Below are 19,767 nucleotides of genomic sequence, written 5' to 3'. Positions count from 1 at the left end.
CAGGCTGAGTGCTAGGGACCCATGAGAGAACTCTCCAATCTCTAGATCATCTATCTATATACCCTTAAGCTGCCAATATTTACGGCAGGTCGATGCTGATGTAGTGCCCATGTGGCCAGTGGAAGACCTTCAGAGAAGGGGGAAGATGGCTAAGGTCTGGCTCCACAAGCCCATGACTCCCCCAGCTCTGAATTGCACGGCTGAAGTGTCACTTAGTTGTGGAAATTTGTCACTCACCAGCCATGAGAAGAATCCTGCAGACCTGTCCTGGCTAGAGATCTGCCCCTCGTAGGGCCCAAAGATGTGACCTTTGGGGATCACCTCGTTCATACAGCGCACATCGTTCTCCCCACTGGGCTCTTTAACCACCTCCATTCCAGGCGGGATGGTCAGCGCTGCCCGGTCTGGAATGCCAACGGGCACTGGGGTGTCAGACACGAACACCGGGGGGCCATGGTTTGGACACTCATCCACAAAGTACTCCTGGCAGGACTCACAGACTGCAGATGTGAAGGAAACAGGGGTTAGGTAGGGCACACATATGCACAGCACTCAGAACAGCTCCTTACTGTCTCTGAAGCCTTTCTTTTTCCCAGCTCTCCTAAAATCCTCTAATCCTATGAATTCCCACACTCGCCCTGAGCCCCCTCCCCAGACCGCAGCCTACACACACAGATGTTTCACTGGCTGATCCCTTGTTCTGCTATGCCTCTCAACATGGGCTCTGCCCCATCCCACACCTCCCCTACCAACACCTGCACCTGCCTGAGCCCTGGTGCGCTGCATGCATTTGCCACTGATGGCTGAACACACGCAGAAAGACCCCGCCACCTCCTGCAGAGACAGGCTGAGGGCTCCCTGCACATCCCTGGTTAGCAGTAAGTCCTCCAGCCAAAAGGTCTGAGGGGACACATCAGAGGGGAGGTAAAACAAGCATCCCTGAAAACAAATACCCTCATCATGTAGCCTTCACTCTGTGCTTGGGAGAGAGACAGCATCCCCAGCACCTGTCCTGTCTCCAGACAGAGATGCAGGTCTACCAGTTGATAATTTGTAGATATGCCAACATAAATGGCAGCAGTTTTCTTTCCAGAATATGAGGGAAACAGTTGTCGTCTGCCCAATGCTCCCTTTGCAGTTTCTGAATTCAAGTCACTGGGTTTTCCAATGTGCATTTTCATGCTTCCAGCTTGCTTTTCTCCTACCTCCCTAATTCTGCCTAGCCCCTTCAGGGACAAGCTGCTTCTGTGCAACAATTTCCCTACCAACCATGCCAGTCTTTTCAGATGAGAATGCAAATTTACCCTTGGCTTTTTTTTTCCCTGCTCCCTGCCCCTAATGACAGGGAAGACCAAAGTCTACACAAGCAGCAGTGATGCTTTTCCCTCACTCACAAGACACTTACACCAGAAATCCACTTGCTGAAAGCTCTTGGTCATGATTACATCCCGTTTTCCTTTCAGTTTCTTGGGTTCCATCTCCATGGACTGCGGGTCAGGCCTTCCAGAGCTGAGGAGGGAACAACACAAGGATGATGTTAACCTAGCAAGATGCTGGGACTGCACACAGAGAGAAGCTGAAGCAATGGGGCCTGACCAACTCCTTCAGTCCCACAACTGTAGTAGAGAAATAATTAAACTTGCCACCCAACCTGCCAAAAGCTGGTGCATCAGATCCTTAAGGCTAAAGCCCACAGCAGAAAATAGCTTCAGCTACAGTAGGTGCACATGAGCAGGTAACCACCCCTGTCAAACACCCCAAGGCAGACCTCACAAGGAAGAGCTTTAATAACTTCAAGCAGCTCAAGTATATTCCCCAATACCACCTTTAAGCTGAGAGGTAGGTGGAGATAAGGGGTTAGAGTACATCAGACTAAAGCTCAGCCACATACCAAGGCTGTCCATACTCCTGGTCCCGGTGTGGAGAGCAGGCCTCTGTTTTTATGGTCACCATCTCCCCTAAGGAAGCCTGGGTCTGGATCAAACAGTCCTTCAAGTTCTCACTCATGTTCTAAAAAAGAATGAAGGAAGGGAGTAGAAATATGAGTAGCTGAGAAATTACAACCTTGGTCCCCCAGGAACCACAGCCTTCTCCCCAGGCCAGGATGCAGCCAGCAGATCAGGCTCCCTCCCGGCACCAAGAGTTGCCATCACACACCAGAGCACCCACACGTGCACATGGAAACCTCTTCCTGCACTGGGGAGGGAAGAGCAGTTCAGCTGCAGGTCAGGTGAGGAGTGTGAGACATCACAGAGCAACCTGAAGCATGGAGAATCTGAAGTATGCTTCACAGAGCCCATTAAAAAAACACATGGGATTTCCAACTGCACATGGAATTTAAGAATGATGGGTGTGGTATGTTACGGGAGCATGGAGCACCACCACCTCAGAGCAAGTCTTTGGGGGCAGAAGGACACGAAAGATAATGCAGATTGGAGTATTGAACCAGGATCTGCCTACAAACCTTACATATGCCAGTCTCCATCTGAGAACAGAATACAGTGTACTACACCCCTGCAGATAGAGCTTTCTATGTGCTCTGGACACCCCTCAGGAACAGGTAAGTGCCTACAGCACCCTTTGGGACTCCACCAAGATTACACAAATCATGCTTGTGATGTTCCTTTACAGCAGCCAGAGCTGAGCCACCACCACCCTTCTGGCACGCAAGGCTGCCGTAGTGAACATGCCTCTCACTCTGCTCAACGCAAGAGCCAGAAGGCACTTCAGAGAATCATCAATCACTTAATGATGCTTAAGGACAGCAAGCTCCAAAACAATGGAGCTTCCCCTCTCATCATGGGATGGTGCTGAAGAGAAAATATAGGTAGGTCAAGTGATAATAATTTGGAATGGATTTAATTTAGATTTTTGGAAGGGTCACAAAGCATAAGAGCATCTCAGCTTGAGAAAAGGAATAAATTAGAGTGCTGCTCATCTCTTCATTTGCATTTATCTTAAGACTTCCTCTAAGGCACACAAACTGTCTGCTCTCAGGTACCACACCAGATCAGGCAGATTTCACAGCTGCTCCCCCCAAATCCCCTGTGATGGCCCCTCCCATGTCCTCTGCCAGATGACATGCTCTGTTACGCTGCACACTTGCAGTGCTGACAGAGGGATCTCCACAGCTCATCAGACCACTTCTGTCAGGGAAACTGGTGGAAGAGCCTATTCCCATCATGACTTGGCTCAGGGCATTTCTAAATTCAAGTTCACAAACCCCTGAAGACAGGAATTTTCTTATTCCACACATGCTTGTATGGGCCTGAACACCATGGAAGTCTGGTCTGCATTTCTGCCCTATTTACCACAAGAAGGAATGCCATTCCCAATCTCTCTGGCTCTGCTTTGTGCCAGGGGACAAATGATTCGTTTTTCCAATCAAACTTCTCACATGCCAATGTGCAGCCTGAAAGAAGTTTATCAAGCCTTTATCAAGGAGTGATACTTAATACTCATACAGTGGTCTGAAAGCAAAACCCCAGCATAAGAACAACTAGACACATGCAAACAGATGCACTTTTAAGCCTTTACAGGACGTCCAAAACAAGACACATTTTCTTTCAGAATTGCCACAGCCATTCAGAAGGAAAGCAATAGTAACGCCAAAGACAGGCTCATTATTTTGGCAGGCTGAGTCCCTTGTCTGAGCTCTCTGGAGCAAGAGGAAAGCTCTGCAGTCCTGTACCCATTCACCAGCCAGGGCTGCAATCAGGGCCTACCTGGCCTCCTCAGAGAAGAAAAAGTCTGTTCTGCAAAGTCTGCAGTAAAGCAGCTGAAGAGGGAGAAAGCTTGGGGAGCTGGAAAATGTTAAAAGACAAGAAGAGATAGGGACTGCCCCAGAGTTGGTTAGCTGCGGGACCTGCACTGTCACAGGAAAGGTGAATGCTGGCTGTGGGGCAGATGCTCGCAGTCAGAACAACCACCTGTGTTGGAAGCCTGGCAGAGAGGACACCTGGAGTTGAAACACCCATATCCCCCAATCATTCAGTAGGAAGAGATGCATACATTTGTTTCTGAACATAAAACGACTTCTCCTTTCCCACTCTTGCCCCATGGAGTCTTATAGAGTGAGAGAAACCCTGTGATGACAAAGTCTGACCTTCTGCCAGGAAGGTCACTGTGCTTCCTTCAGCTCTGGTTAAACTACTGCATAGCTCCAAATAAAGGGGGAAAAAAGAAGAAAGAAACACTGTGTTTACTTCACACATGAAGCTGTGTTTTACTGTATAGCACATTATGCAGCCTGCCCCTCTCCTGGTCCTCCCTGAACTCCCTCCTACTTATCAGCAACATTCCTGTGCAGCACACTGGCAGGAGCAGCACCTTGCACCGAGATAACGCCCTCCCTGCCCCTGCTCAGGATTGCCGTGTTTGTGTCCAAGTGCTGCATTCACTTTCTGGTCACTGTGCCCAGCTGGGGTTCTGTTTTCAGCTGGGGCTCTGTTTCCAGTGAACCACTGTGCTGCTCTAAGAGCCCTTGCTCCTGCAGCAGCTTCCAGGCCACCATGCATCCTGCCAGCCCTCCCACCTGCTCTGAGAGCAGGCAACTGCTTTAAGAGTGTCACACAACTCCTCATTGTCCCACCCAGCACACACGCCACCTCAAGTTCACCACTAACTCACCTCTTTTCATTATTTGCAACTTGCCCAGATTTTATGTTGCCCACAAACACAATCCAAATTAACCTTGTTTTTTTTCCCCAGGACACCAACAACCTTAGAATGAGAATCAAGAGAATCATTTAGGCTGCAAATGGCCTTTAAGATCATTGCGTCCAACATAAATCTAGCTCTGCCGAGTCCACCACTAAATCATAGAATCATTTAGGCTGAAAACGACCTTTAAAATCATAAAGCCCAACCATAAACTTAGCACTGCCAAGTCCATCACTAAACCATATCCCTAAGTGCCATAGCTACATGTCTTTTAAGTAACTCCCAGAGTTGAGGACTCAGCTACTCCCCTGGGCAATTTGTTTTAATGCTTGATAACTCTTTTGTAATTTCCAATCTAAACTTACTCTGGTGCAACCTGAAGGCATTTTCTCTCATCCTATCACTTGTCAATAGGGAGAGTGACAACTCTGCCTCGTGATTAGCCTCTTGATTAGCACTGAGCCAAAAACCCAAAAATTCCCAGCTGAGACTACTACACTACCAGCAATGGGGCTCCTTTTGTTGTCACACTGCAGCCCTTTAGTCAGGTTTCCTTTTACGTATGGAATCACAGAATGGCTTGGGATGAAAGGGACCTTAAAGATCATCTAGTTCCAATCCCACTGCAGAGACAGCTTCCACCCGACCCAGCTGCTCAAAGCACCATCCAATTCAGCCTTGAACATTTCCAGGGATGGGGCAGTCACAGCTTTTCTGTGTTCCAGCGCCATATTCACTCACAGTACATAATTTTTTTTTGATATCTAATCTAAATCTACCCTCTTTCAGTTTAAAGCCACTCCCCCTTGTCCTACTGCCACAGGCCCAGCTGAAAATCTGTCATCAGCTTTCTTAAAAGCTCCCTTCAGGTACTGAAAGTCAGTAATGAGGTCTCCCTGGAGCCTTCTCTTCTCCAGGATGAACAATCCCAAATCTCTCAGCCTGTCTTCGCAGGAGAGGTGCTCTAGCCCTCTGATCATCTTCACGGCCCTCCCTCCTCTGGACTCACTCCAACACTGTGTGTGTGACACAATGAATCATCCCACCTATTTATTCCCATGACTTGTTGCACAATTTCAGTGCATTAAACATGCCAGACTTACCAACAGCTTTGCCTTTAGTAAAATTATAGCAACACCAGAAAATCATATTACATTAGAAAATAATGATTTAAAAAAAACTATACAGACTGACTATTACAATTAATACCCCTTAAATCATGACCATTCTGATCCATATCAGCTGTTATGTCATTTACTGGAAGCAAACATCAGACTGTGGGTAGCCTAGTTTAATTTGCCCAGTTAAACTTGACATTGGCCTACTCACTTATGAGTAACAGACAACATTTTTTTAAGTCTAACTCATTATACATGCTTTTATTTTTTTTTTAATTATTTTTAAATTAGCATTTGTGGCTCAGAGAGCACTGCTCAGCCAGGCCTTTTAAAATCCCTGGACACGAGTAAACCAGAATAGTAAACTTTAAAATGTATTGCTGTAGTAGTTGCTATTTGCTAATTTCCCAAGCTACTGCTACAACACAGAGCATTATACTGCTCCTGTAACTGGTACCACCTTTTAGCTTTTCTTCCAGGAAAAAAACATATGACATTTCTCCACTTCCAGACCTCAGCAGATAATCATGCTTCTAGAACTCTTTTAGCTTCTGATGTATTCAAAATGGTGTTTAATTTTTTGTAATTTCACTGCTCATTGGTTTCTCTTTCTTGCCATTTCTCCTCCCCCTTCAGCTTTCTACAGCTACAAGACTCTAGTTCATATTCTGCAGTTTTCACTCCCTCCACTTCCTTGTTTTGGGGTTTTCTTGGCAGTTTTTATAACTGTGTTTGTTCTAGCACCTAAATATGAAGAGTCTCTAAAGATTTCAGATGACATGAAGAAGCACCATGTAAGCACAGGCAGAGCAGGCTCTTTGGTTACTGCTGAGGGTACTCCCAGGGTGTACTTGGCCTCACCTGGGCATGTCCCTGTGCCTACAGGACATTTAGCCTTCCCAGTGCTCAGTGGGCACACAGCCTACTACAACGTCCAGCAGCATGTCAGCAAGGCCAATCCCTGGTGAGAGGGATGCTGTGATGACCCAGGTGCTGTCTGCACACAACACCAAGTGCTTTGGCCAGCAAAGGCAGTTGTGCACAATGGCCCTTGGCAAACCCAGGACACCAGCATGACTGCTACAAATCCCAAGAGGCATCCCTGGATCACTCCTGGGTTCACAGGCAGTGCCACATAACCCCTCCTGTTTTCTTTACAAGGCAGGCAAGGACCTGTCATGCTTCTGCATGACACACGTTAAGATCTCCATTGGCACTGCCATATTGCTCAAAATCAGGGAAGTGGAAAACACAAGAACATCTGAGCTATTAATCTCCAGTGCAGGAAAAAACTTTCAAATGGGGTTAAGCATGAACGAACCTGTGAATTCCTGTCCTCAAGTATGCTGCCTTTATCACTGCCACTCTTGTAGTTATTAGTTAACAGTCACAGGCTCTTATCTGCATGGATCAGCCTCCAAAACAGAGCTTTAATTTTACATTTTACTGGCAGGTTTCCCAGACTGGGACATTCTTTCATGTGAAACAGCCATATAGGAATCCATCCCCTTCTCAGCACACAGCTCCTTCACTCAGCTTCTCACTGCTGACCTTCTGGAGGTCATCCCCTCTTCTTTTAAAGCAGATCTTACATAGCTTGTACCACATTTTAAAGTGCAGGCCCATGGTGAAAGATGGACAGGAGTTCGTACGCGTTTTTCTACAGTTGCATATTATTACCAGAAATAGTAATCCAGAACAGTCAGCTACTGACAAGATGAGAACAGGGAATAAAGCAGAGCATTCAAGGCTCTGAGCTGCCCCCCACACAGCCATGGAAGACCCAGGCTGACCATTCTCCCTGAGGTGAATGCCCTTACCAAGGTCCTCGGCCATGCCAACAACTTCAGGTCACTTTATGAAGAACCAGCTGGCTGCGCAGCTCATGCTTACAGCCAGCACAAACTCTGAAAGACCAAAGATCCCACAAAGTAAGAGGAAGAACCAGCTTGCTCAGAGGATGACCACTGTCCACAGAGAGATATAAGCCAATGCTCCACTGGGAAAATTGGTTTTGCCTAGATGGCTGCTACAGCACTTTCCTCACAAAAGTACAACATTTTTGTGGGTGAGGCTGTCCTCCACCCGGGGGTGCAGCGGAGCAGGGTTCCGGCACAGCAAAGGCTAGTGGCAGCAGGGCAAGATCCCACGACCTGCTTCCCAGCCTGCTGCAAGGCCAGAACTCTTCTCTGATGGCCACAGAGCAAGGCTGAATGCAGCCAGCACAACTGGTAACAAGCTGAAGCAGTCACAAACTCAAACTTAATTAGTGAAAATTATAGGTCGCATGATATGATGTAGGATTTGAGCAGCCATGGGCTGTGACCAGGACTTGTTTAACTCATTGTCAATTACCCCACTACACGCAGGAGCCATAAATTCAGCGGAAGTATGAAATATTTTGTTTGAGTTTCAAATTCTGAAAACATTGAAGAAGGTCAGGACTACAAGAAAGATACCTGGAAACACCACCAGTTTTTCTTCAACAAACCCCAGACATTTGGAGAGTAAGCTTCAAAACAACAAAACTTAAACCTGTTTTACAGCAGGGACGGCTGAGAGTTCACAGTGGTTTTAACTTGCCCAAGACCAGCAACTGACAAGACAAACAGGATGGGGTGACACAACACCAAATTCCCACTGATATCCTCACTGCAGATAAGATGGGAAGAGCGAAATACTAGTTTGCCAACCTGGAACTTCTCCTGTAGTCTCAAACTGATGTGAGATGAGTTCACACTGTCACTGTTACATGGTTCATTGGCAAAACATGTTATCAAAACTGTCCATGATCTGCTTCATGACAGTCACTTTTCAGAGGGGGAAGAAGACAGAAAACCTCTGAAATAACCCCTGAACCAATCTTAAGTTTGCTTTATGATGGCTTCTAGTGAAGATGGAACATACTGATAACTTCACGAGATTTGTCACAAAATTGTGTGTTGTGGTCTCAGAGCATTTGCCCTTTGTTAATCTCAGAGAGAGTAGGAAAAGGATCCATGTGCTGGTGCATGCACTGTCATGGACCAGCACAGCCTATGCAAAGGAGGTATTACCCGATGCAACTTCTCCATGTTAAGTGTTGTACTCAAACAAGCAGGATGCTGACAATGTAAAGCCCCCATGCAGCCTGAAAGCCTCTGAAACAGTGCAACATGCCACAGAACCAAGGCAGATACTTACTGCAGCTGAAAGAATACATAAGTGACTTGCATTTTTAAAGTACATGGAAACTTCTCATTTTTCCTGTACTTGGCTCCCTGCATTGATCTCACAGAGTCGCAGTTTTATGGTAGAAATGAGAATTAAGACAATCTCACTGACACCCCTTATGTCCCACTCCTTTCCTTTTAGCCTACAAAAAGGACAACATCTCCATCTGAGACTAGCAAGAGCAAGCGAAGCCAACATTTCACAAGTTTATCTCAGTTGTTAATCCCCATCACAGACAAGTCATATGTGATTCTTTTTAGTTCTGGGCACCAGGCAACAGTTCTTTCAAAGAGCCCTGGAACCTGATGGGAAAGGGTGAAATACCCAGCATGCTGGGACACTGCTTTGAGCAACTGGAAAGAATTGCTTCCCAGGTTAACGGCTGTAATAAACCTCACCATCTTTGGTCAGAACTACCAGTTGCACTTCTTTGCCTCTGGCTTCAACATAAATATATACCTACATTTATAAAGTTAAAACAAACAGACACAGAGCCCCAGTACTAAAACTAGTTGTTATTTTACCATTTTTCTCCCTAAGGACAGAATAAGAGTACAACTAAGTGGCAGCTGCAAGCCTTCTTCCTTAAGGCACTACTGAAAGGTGTTTGGATAGCAATAGTGATACGCACTGAACAAAACCACATACGTAGCAGAACCCTGGATATGTACCCATGCAGTATCTTCCTAGCTTTCCAACAATTTGTATCATTCCTCTGTGTAACTCTTCCAATTCTCTCTGTATTACTTCAAGATGCTGGCACTAGAAACCACGCTGATGAAAGACTAATTCTGAAGTAAATATAAAGTCTACAGAAGTAAAACGACCTCCTCACCCTGATTCATTACCATCCTGCTTGTGTCCAAAAATCATGGCTGTCTTTTCCTGCTCAGAAAGCTCCCCAGGGCCGCCTGCCCATTCTGACCCCCATGTTCCCACATGGGACTGCTCAGGACACAGCCTCCCTTCACAGATCACGTTCAGGACATGCCTTTCCAGGTTCATAAATCTCCACTTGTCTGCATGAAAATGATTTGGTTTCAATAATAGCATTTACCAAACAAACTGCATTACACTGTCCTGCCCCTATCAACAGCTACAATTCACCAAGTATGTTTCATCTACCCAGTTTGCCAGTGATGAGTCATGTCTTCCGCATCACTAAGTGTCAGGCAGAACTGGCTTCTCCCTTCCCCTTATCTGAGGAGAAGGATCATCAAGTCTACTTCTTTGAAAACACAGCCTCCACATATCATGTTGCAGAGACTCTTCTGTAAAATGATCAAGCTCTAGCTTAAAATAGCTGGATTATTTGCTCCCCTCATCTAAGGTGGCAATGCCAGAACCGTGATCTTTTGATGTTGGGATGATATTTTCTACATTCATCTTAAAGTCAATTCTCAAACAGTTGATTTATTAGTGTGCTAGTACTGTCCTTTAGCTTAGAGTATCCTTCATCCTCCTTACTGTTTATACTGCCACTTATTTATTGGATGCTGATTCTCTATCAATCACTCCATTCACTTCCTAAGCCACATATATTTTATTGATATTCTCTGGCATTGGATATTAACTGGGTTCTCACACACTGAGTTAGCTGCCTTTTATATGTAATTATATATCACATCTAGAGATGTCCCTTTAAACCAACAGCAAACTTCTCCAAGAACAAAATCAAACCTTTTTAAGAAGTACAAAACACTTTCCATGACACCAATTTTCAGGCGTGAATAACTTTATATTTACCCAGGATTGGTGTCACGCTACCCAGCTTTTATTTTCCCAGGCCATCCACTTGACAATTTTCAAAACTGTCCCAACACAACCACTCACCCAGTCTCCTGCATCTGCTGCAATCCACCAAGACTGATTAAAAGTGAACATGAGCAAGCTAGAGACCTCCTCTCACTCACCTAGTGCTCACTATATATATTTCAAGGGAATGCACTTTTTTCCTTTGCACAGTTGCCAGCAAAACTCACAGACAGAACCCCATGCTATGCAACTCCCATGTGGGTCCTTGGATCCTGACTTGTAGCACTCAACTTCTGAATAATGAACTTATCCTTCCCTTGCTGCTGGCCCAGCTGTCAGCCCCAGTGGCACTCAAGGGCACACAGTTCAACAAAGGGAAGCAGAGATGTGAATTTACTGCCCAAATGACCTTTTACTCTCATTCACAGACAGACAAAAAAGCTGGAGAGACCAAGTGTTTGGTAAGCACATGAGGATGGGCCACTGTCACACTCCTCTCTTCTGCTGTGTTGGGAGAGGGAAAAGACAGTGGAGTGTCTTTACCATTTTATAAAACATGTGCAGGAAATTCAAGATGCCCTGGTCAGGTCCTGCCAGCATCACTGTGCACCTGGGGTCCTGCCACATAGCACTGAGCATCTGCCTGCCACCCCACTGCCCACAGTGAGGTCACATGCACCCACAAGACCCCTGCACCTGCGCAGGCTGGTCAGCCTAAAAGTTTTTGTGGGTAAGCAACACTAGTGATTCATGTATTTCAATAATGATGGAGGTAAAAAGGGAAAGGGAAGGGAAAGCGTGGGGGTGGGCAGGAAACAAACCCCAGACATTAGTTTCTAAATAGCAGATGTGGCTATTCTGGCTAGCAAACTTCCACTTTAATTTCTAACCCACAGAGATGGGAAATGATTCATGAAAAATCAACAGGATAAAATTAGCTGGAAGGCAGAGGCATAATTCATGCAACCTAACCGTCATGGGCTGAAGTGCCAGCACTACCTGGCATTTCAGCCTCTGGTGCCCTTCAGTCACTGGCACCTGCCCAGCAATCAGCTCTACATATATTTCCTTAGTGTCAAAATTAGCCCCTCTGAAAGCACATCCATCTTCTAACAAGATGGTCTTTCACTCAACACTTTTCCAGAAGTTCCAGCTTTTCCTTTCTCTTAAAAAGAAGGATAACCTCCAGTATGCTGTCTTTTTCTTCCACTGGTGAATATTTAGTGGTGTCAGAAGACCAAATGGATGGACAGGCTTGCACACACGTCTGTGAGCCATGGCCAAGCTATCCACTAAAATCAAACTGACCCAACAACTCAGGAAATTCAGTCATTTCGCCGGAGCTCTCTTTTCCTGCACAAAACCAACAACAACAACCAAGTGCTGGTCTGCCTTTACATACACCAGTGATTTTTAATAAGACTGCTGCTAAATTCTGTCCAGAATACAAAACAATTACAGAACAAAATACAATTTCTCTCTTGATACTGTCACATGACAGAGTTTCTTGAGCATACTATTATAAATCACAACCCAAAGCTCTTTACCCCAAAGGCTGATGAACAACTTCCATGCCTACAAGAGACCTCTGGACTTCCAGGAGGCACCTGTTTATTGAACAATGCCCCCTCTCACCATCCAACTCAAAAGCTTCAAGAACCAAACATAAAATTGTAAAGCCTCTGGAGCATCAACACCTCTAGGCAGGCAGCTTCAGGTGCAGGGGAATCCCCATTCCATTGGGACCTATGAGTACAAGTGTAAAATAAAGCTAAAATCCTGCTTTGGCACCATTTATCTAGTCAGTGCCTGTTTCTGTGGAATGATGTTACAGGACAGTTCCCCTGTGCTTGTTACAGTGGTTTCACTCTATTTGGACTTCAGGATACAACAGGCAGCTTCTTTCTTTTTACTTGTTCAGCAAGGGAAAGAGTATGTGGGAGAAAATGAGAAGGCAGGAGCAGATCTTACTTTCACTTGTTCCCAAAATTCTGACCAACTAGCTCTGTCCTGTAAAAGCACTAACAAACACAGCAGGCAAAATGAGAACACATCAACTGTTCCACAAAATGCAGAGGAAGCAAAAGCAAGAGCAGTATTTATTTCTCCTCATTTGTACCCTCTTGCAGACCATTAGGAAGATAAGATCTCACAGCACAACAGACATTATTCAGAGCTGGTAAATCTGTCTACGGTTAGGGACTCATGTTACATGGCTTGGATGAGTAGTGGTTGAGCATGGGTCACACCGACCCCCTTTTCCTTGGGGCAGGCAGCAGTCCAGATACTCCCAGTGTCAGATCTGCCAAGAAACCAGATATCCGTGTGCTGAATTCACCACCACCACAATTTGATCTGCACATTCCCTTCCATACAGAGAGAGGGGTGTTCAGACCCTGTATATCCTAACACAGCTAACGAGAAAACATTTCGAGCACGGGCCAAGCACTTCTGGTCTACATGCACAACCTTAAGTGCATCTTCTACATAAAGGTACTGGGTTGCACAGACATACCTGGTCCTTTACATTTACACTATGGACATTTTTAAAACACTGATTAGCAGGAGCACGCAAAGAGCCAAAGAACTAGTTCAATTCCAGTCCAAAAATCAGAGAGAGCATGTCACACGTGCAAGTCACTAAGGGACTACAAACATTCACCAACTATCCTAGAAGAATTCAAAAGCAAAATTTAAACACCTGACTGGTAATGAGACTGGGTTAAAAAAAACACCCAGCCAATCACCAGTTAACTCCATTACAGCTAGAGAGGACACATTAGCATCTGTCTCAGCATATCCAGGAGATGCAATAAGTGGATCTGCTGTTCTGGAGCACCTTTGCAACAGCAATGCAGCACTAGCTAGCGGGATTCTGCATTGAGGGTCAGGCACCTCTATACCCACGCAGCAGCCGGCCCTGGTGGTGACCTGAGGTAGAATTTTCAAGGAAAAAAGCAACTTACAAACATACCATACATTATAATGTTGTCTTTACAATTACAAAGGGAAGAGAAAATTAGTAATTTAAAAGCTTCTAGTCTTCAAAAGCTGATTGAACTAATTTGATCTCAGAAAAGATAATTGGCAAGCCTAAGTGTGAAACATGACAACCATTGAACATATTTTATTGCTCATAAAAGTATGCTTCTGTGTCATCAGAATGGATTTTTTTTTTCAGTCAGTTTCCAAGTGTTTTCATTAATTTCCCCTGAATTAATAAGAGGACTGGACTCTGCAAACTGTGGCGTATTTAGCATTCTCATTAGTATTTCCAAGCAAGGAGTCAAAGAAAGAGCAGACCACATGAAATACTCCAGCAGCATCAGAAGAAAAGAAATTTAAAAACCCAAACAACAGCAAATCCCTTTGATTTACACAGACATGAGGAAACCAAGGTTTATACAAATGAAAGGTGTAAAGAGGAACATACTGGGTCAAACTTAGGACATCTTTCAAGGAAGATGCTGTGAACACTTAGTTTTGAGTCTGCAGCTGAAGGCCCACATTTAACTCCACACAGAATATTATGATGCAGTTTATACGATACATTTTCAAAATGAAGCTTCATTGTACTAAGAGGAAAACACTGGAAAATATTTCATAATGATTATCAGCCTGCAAATGACTGATGGCCCTGACCAATATCAGCTCCAATTAGCAGCCTTCAGCACTCTGAAAGGGTGTTAGTGGAGGACCATTGGAGTTGCGTATCCTAGAGCCCTGATCCATAGTCAGGAGCCTGGAGACAGCACCCTGCAGCCCACAGAGATGACCTGGCTGGGGGACCAGCACAGGATGCTCAGTGCCCCAGCTCCCCACTGTGCAAGGCAGGAGCACTGCTGGCTCTCAGGGAAGCTAATTACAGCAACCCTAGAGCTGCTTCATGAGTTAATCCCCCACATCACCTCCCATGAACTTTTACCACTCTGTCCTTATACATCTCCCCCACTACCCACAGCCAGCTTTCCACGGGCAGAAGCCAGCCCCAGCTGACAGCAGCACAGGCAGCAAGGCAAGTGCTGGGAGTGGCAGCCCCAGTAGGGCTTGATGCCAAGACTTTAGAACAGCAGCCCCTCCTCTGGGACAAGTCACCACAGGAGAAGGAAAACCAGCCTTGCTGAAAAGCCAAAGCCTGAGGAAGAGAGAAGAAAGGGGGCAGAGAAAGGAAGCCATTTATCAGAGCATGCTCAAATTGTACAACCTGGCTTATGACAGACCCTTCTGATGGCCCCTTACTGATGGCTGTCCATGAGCGAGGGACTGCACCGAAACAGTTCTGCAGTATGCATTACTGATTGACTGCTGGAGGCTGCCAGTTTCTGCAGCTTAAACCTTAAATTATATCTATAATGCTTTTACCTTCTGACTGCAGAGGAACTGTTCTGAGCCCGAGCACTGCCGCACAGCCTTACAGAGAGAAGTGCCCTTTCAGCAACAGCTCTAAGGATACAATTATCCTGCCCCCACAAATGGAGCCATGACCAAGAAACTCAAAAGCAGAGCTTTACGTGTCAGTATTTTGAATTGTTTGACTGTCTCTGCAAAAACATATGTTCTTGTACTTATGTGAAGAGCTCAGGATGGAAGCTGGAAAAATGCCTGTGCTAGTACCACCTTCAATTCTAGCTGAACTTCAAAGCCTAGGTGCAGAGGACAGTGACCAGATATCTAAAAAACCACATGGAAAATGTCATTCTAGTTGCCAAGTCAAGTTTTTCCCTTCATCTCTGCTTTTTTACTCTCCATTCTCCCAGTCTTTTCCATCAGTATTGTCCCTCATGTGGTGGGCATTAAAAATAAAAACTTCTCCAGCATGGGATACTTGTGTCGCCCTCCTCACCAGTTTTCTTCTCCATCCACCTTGGCTGCCTCTACCTTCCAAATATGCCACAGGATTGCTCTGTTTTCCATTGCTCTTTGGCCTCCTGTACCTGCAAAATTCTTCCCTTTCCAAAGCACTTTTCCCTCATCTTCTTTCCAAAGATGCCATACAGGACTGCATGAACCTCTCACCTTGTCCTCTGCTTTTCTTAGGGCGGTTGGACTTGCTACTGGAATCCACTTGCACAGACAAGTTTAACCAGCAGGAATTCCTGAAAAGCCACATTTTACTAGGTAGCTTTAGAAGGAACATTTCTCTAGAGATCTTATTTAAAAACACCTTTGGTAACAGAGAAGGGGTCACAGGGAGAACAGAAAACCCTGTGAAATTAAAGCCTTCTTTACACCACTACTGCGGAGGCATCAGTGCAAGAGGAGACACTAGAACTATCTGCAGCTGCACAAGAGCTCTGGTCCAAGAAACTTCACCTGCTACGAGCCAGCCTCAGGCAGGAGCGCTGTACAGTCGCGCTCACAATGAGAAACGCCACAAGCATGACAAGGGGTGAAATGTGAAGCAGCAAAGCCAGCATCCACAGCAGGGCTGCCCAGTTGCAGACCAGCAGGAATTCTGCCACTTGCTCAATGCCAGCAGATATTGCACGTGCTGACTGCCCTTCACTGGCTATGCCTCAGGCAGCTCTCAGCCCCAGGGTGTGAAGGGTCTGTTCTCAGGTGAGAGAGCAGATCAGACAACGCAGCACTGATGCAAGAAGATACATCAAGCAAACCCTGATGCGCATCCAGCTGATTCCAGATTTCTTAAAATGCCAGAAAGCTGCAATGCAAACTGAAGAATAAAAGTGATATTTGCTAGCTTTGGTTTTACTTAGGAAAATCACAGATCTCAGGTACACATATCTCCAGTGCAGAGGAGGCATCAGAAGTTCCCACCTGCACTCACTCCCCTGGAAACAAAAGTCACTACTTCTCACTGGTCCAGTCTTCACACCAAGTTTTAGAAGCTTATCTCTTTGTTCTGAAGGTCCCCAAGCTAACCTATAGCATTACTATTTGATTATCAAATAAAAAAACAAACCCAAACCATTCTTTCTTTGGGACTACATTTAGTTTCTCCACGCAAATTTTCACATCCATGTAACATCACTGGAATGGCAATAATGATATGCTACCCCAAAATATCACAAATATTAGGCATCATTTTAAGAGCCCTGGGAATGATTTAGTAGCACCAAGGGACAGGTCCTGCTAACAACAACTTTAAGAATAGAGAGTCAGGTAAAAGTATGTACTTCTCTTGAATAAATGGACATGGAAAAAACCAACAACTAAAACCCCACAACTCCACTTTGGAATTAACGAGCATAAGAATGAAGTTACAAAAAGAAAAAAGAATATTAAAAAAAAAACCCAGAAGGATAAACTGTACATGGCACCCTCTATAAAAAGACCAAAGACCTCTCCTGCCTGCCTGGGCTTGTTGTATTTCTCATTGATATACACACATTGATTCCTGACTCAAGAGTGACAACTTCCACTCACCACAATGCCTGTATCCCCCTGATCGCAAAGCCAGCCTGCTGCAGCGCAGGAGCCCTCCTGCTTCAGGCTCCTCATGCAGTGTTCACAACCTTAACACTGCTCCTACCAATTTCAAGCAGTTCCATCACTTTCCAGCAAGGAATACGAGCAACAAGCTGCCCCAATCCCATCCCAGTAAGATGGGCCTTGCATCAGTTCATAAAACACCAGGTTTTGAAGAAGTCCTTGCTTTTGACCTCATTATTTAAAATCAGGTACTATCCTCACAGTACTCCTTCCCTTCACTTGTTAAAAAAGTGCAAGCAATTGCGATCAGTGAGCAATAAGGCTGACACTGAGAATCCCCCATAACTGCGCCAGACAGCACCATGCTTCATGCATGGTCCACAAATATGCCAGAGGAACAACAGGCCAAAACCAGAGAGCTCTGCACCAAAGCCAGCACTGAGTCAGGAGCTTCAGGAACTCCTTCATGCTCCAAAAAACAGCTGGAAGGAGCAGCAGTCTTTGACATGACTCCTGGGCAGGAGGAAAAAACAACTTGCCAAGGTCCTGCTACTCCATGCCACAGCGAGATCTGTCAATTCAGCATTCAGCCAAGAGCCAAACTTTGGGATGTCCCCTGCCTACCTCAAATCCTCCCCGGTGAGTGGTTCCAGCAGCCAACCCCTCCTTTGCCAACACAGTCCTTGGCCACACCAACATCTGAACTCTTTTGCAGGCTGCATGTATTTCAAAAGCTCCACGCCACTCAGCCCTGTGCTATTCCTTCCAGAGCAGGAGCACCTTTGGTCCAAAAGCACGTCTTGCAAGAAGCAAACACCCATCACCTCAATACTTTTGTTTCTGACTGCCGCTTGCACTTGAAAAGCAAAAGCGGTTTATACACAATTCATTACAATGTCAGGAGACTCATTTCCCTTTCCACTTTCCCTGCTTATAATCTTGGTCGTTAGACAAATGGAAATTTAGGGGGTGTGAAACCCAACCCAGGCAGTGAGCTTGTGCTCCGCCAGTCTCACAGGGATTTAAACCTTGATGGAAGGACTGGATCCAAGGGACTGCTGGATATTTTGGGCTGGGGATCCTCTGCTGCTCAACAAACCACTGCACGCACCTGCAGTGCTAGAAAACAATCCTATCTTACAGTTAGGCTGGTATTTTTTTAAGCTGGTTCTGCCAGTTCTCCTCCCACTAATGAGAGGCATTAATCACAGGAAAAAGAGGAAGCAACAGTGAGCCAACAATTTTGCCCACAGGCCAGCTTTTTTTTTTTTTTAAGGGATCTGAAAAGGGGACTCTGGAGGCATCTTCCATTTCCCTCTGAAATATAAGCGATATAGCACCATTTGCAAAGAAACTTGAGAAATTCTGTAACTTTAAAAAAAAACAACAACCCAAACCCACAGAGGGAAGAAGGCCCAAGAAGGTGCATCTGGAGTTTTTCTGCGAGTTAGGAGAGCATCCCGGCTGAGCGGTGCAAGGGCACCTCTGCCCGGGTTCTGTGCACGGGGGCTCGAGAGATGCCGCAGGCGGGGTGCTCAGGTCCCCGGGAGTGCCTGTGTCCCCGGGGCGGGGGTTGCCCGTGTCCCGCACGGGTCGGGGGGTGCCCGTGTCCGGGTGGGGGTGGCCCGTGTCCCGCACAGGTCGGGGGGTGCCCGTGTCCGGATGGGGGGTGGCCCGTGTCCCCCACAGGTCGGGGGGTGCCCGTGTCCGGGTGGGGGTGGCCCGTGTCCCGCACAGGTCGGGGGGTGCCCGTGTCCGGATGGGGGGTGGCCGCCCCGAGGGGGAAAAGCGGGCGGGGAAGGGGGGGAGATACCTGTGCCCGCGGGTCTTCAGCGCCGCCCCACCCGCTGCGGGCACCCCTCGGCCGGACCTCCCCCCCGGGCTGGGACGGGTTTCCCCCCCGCGCTCCGCAGCCATTTTCGTGGCCACCTTGGCTACCAGCGAGGCTGACTCACCTCGGCACTGCGGGCGCGGGGAGCCCGCCTCGGCGTCGGGGGGCCCGCTCCGCCCGGGAGGGGCGGGGGGAGCCCGGCTGGCTGCGCCCTCCCACCCCGCCGGCCCCGCTGGCTAGTCCCAGGCGAGGACGGGTCCCGGGGCCGGGCCGGGCTCGGCGGAGGCGGCAGCGGCGGCTCCCTCCCTCCCGGCCGTGACCACCATCTTATTAGCACAGGAAATGACATGGAGAACGGAAGAGAGGGGCGTTCGGGGGCCGAGCCCGGGGACCCCCCGAACCGGGGGGAGGCGCCGCCGGCCCGCTCGGCCCGGCCCGGCCCGGGCCGCCGAGGCTCTGCCGGGGCCGCGGCATTGCCGCTTTCCTTCCAAATACCCGCGATGGGAAAAGAGGAGGGGAACAAAATAATAAAAAACAAACCCCAAAAGCCGCATACAGCTACGGGGGGGAAAAGCACCAAAAAACAAACGCAGAAGAAGCCGAGCAAGCCCAAACCGCCCGCGGTTCCCACCTCCTGCTCCAGAGCCTGCGAGTTCCGCGCGGAGCCGCCGGCGATCAGCGCCCGCGGCCGGCCGGGGGCTCGGGGGGAGCTCTGGAGGACAAAACCCGCCCGGACGGCCCGGGGGCACCGCGCGGGGGGAGCCGCCGACCGAGGGGGCCCGTCGCGGCGGAGCC

General features: G+C 47.2%; 1 protein-coding gene across 4 annotated transcripts in view; it reads right to left on the bottom strand.

Annotated features, from left to right (window-relative positions):
* PRDM11 (PR/SET domain 11) overlaps positions 1 to 19,707 on the bottom strand; it is a 43,108-nt gene extending 23,401 nt beyond the window's left edge. For 3 of the 4 annotated variants that reach the window (XM_041412849.1, XM_041413010.1, XM_041413157.1), the window contains exons 1-4: positions 19,097 to 19,306; positions 1,892 to 2,010; positions 1,406 to 1,509; positions 238 to 500 (exon numbers count right to left, since the gene is read on the bottom strand). In XM_041412849.1, the coding sequence (XP_041268783.1) occupies positions 238 to 500; positions 1,406 to 1,509; positions 1,892 to 2,007 (483 nt within the window). In that variant the 5' untranslated portion in view covers positions 2,008 to 2,010; positions 19,097 to 19,306. Of the gene's footprint in view, positions 1 to 237; positions 501 to 1,405; positions 1,510 to 1,891; positions 2,011 to 19,096; positions 19,307 to 19,603 lie in introns of those variants that run through there. The other variant, XM_041412934.1, reaches the window with a different exon arrangement.
* Positions 19,708 to 19,767: the final 60 nt, after the last annotated feature.

This window comes from Onychostruthus taczanowskii, unplaced genomic scaffold, assembly GCF_017590055.1.
Source record: "Onychostruthus taczanowskii isolate IOZ18803 unplaced genomic scaffold, ASM1759005v1 scaffold1, whole genome shotgun sequence".
In the NCBI taxonomy this organism is placed as follows: Eukaryota; Metazoa; Chordata; class Aves; order Passeriformes; family Passeridae; genus Onychostruthus; species Onychostruthus taczanowskii.
This window is presented reverse-complemented; position numbering and strand designations above follow the sequence as displayed.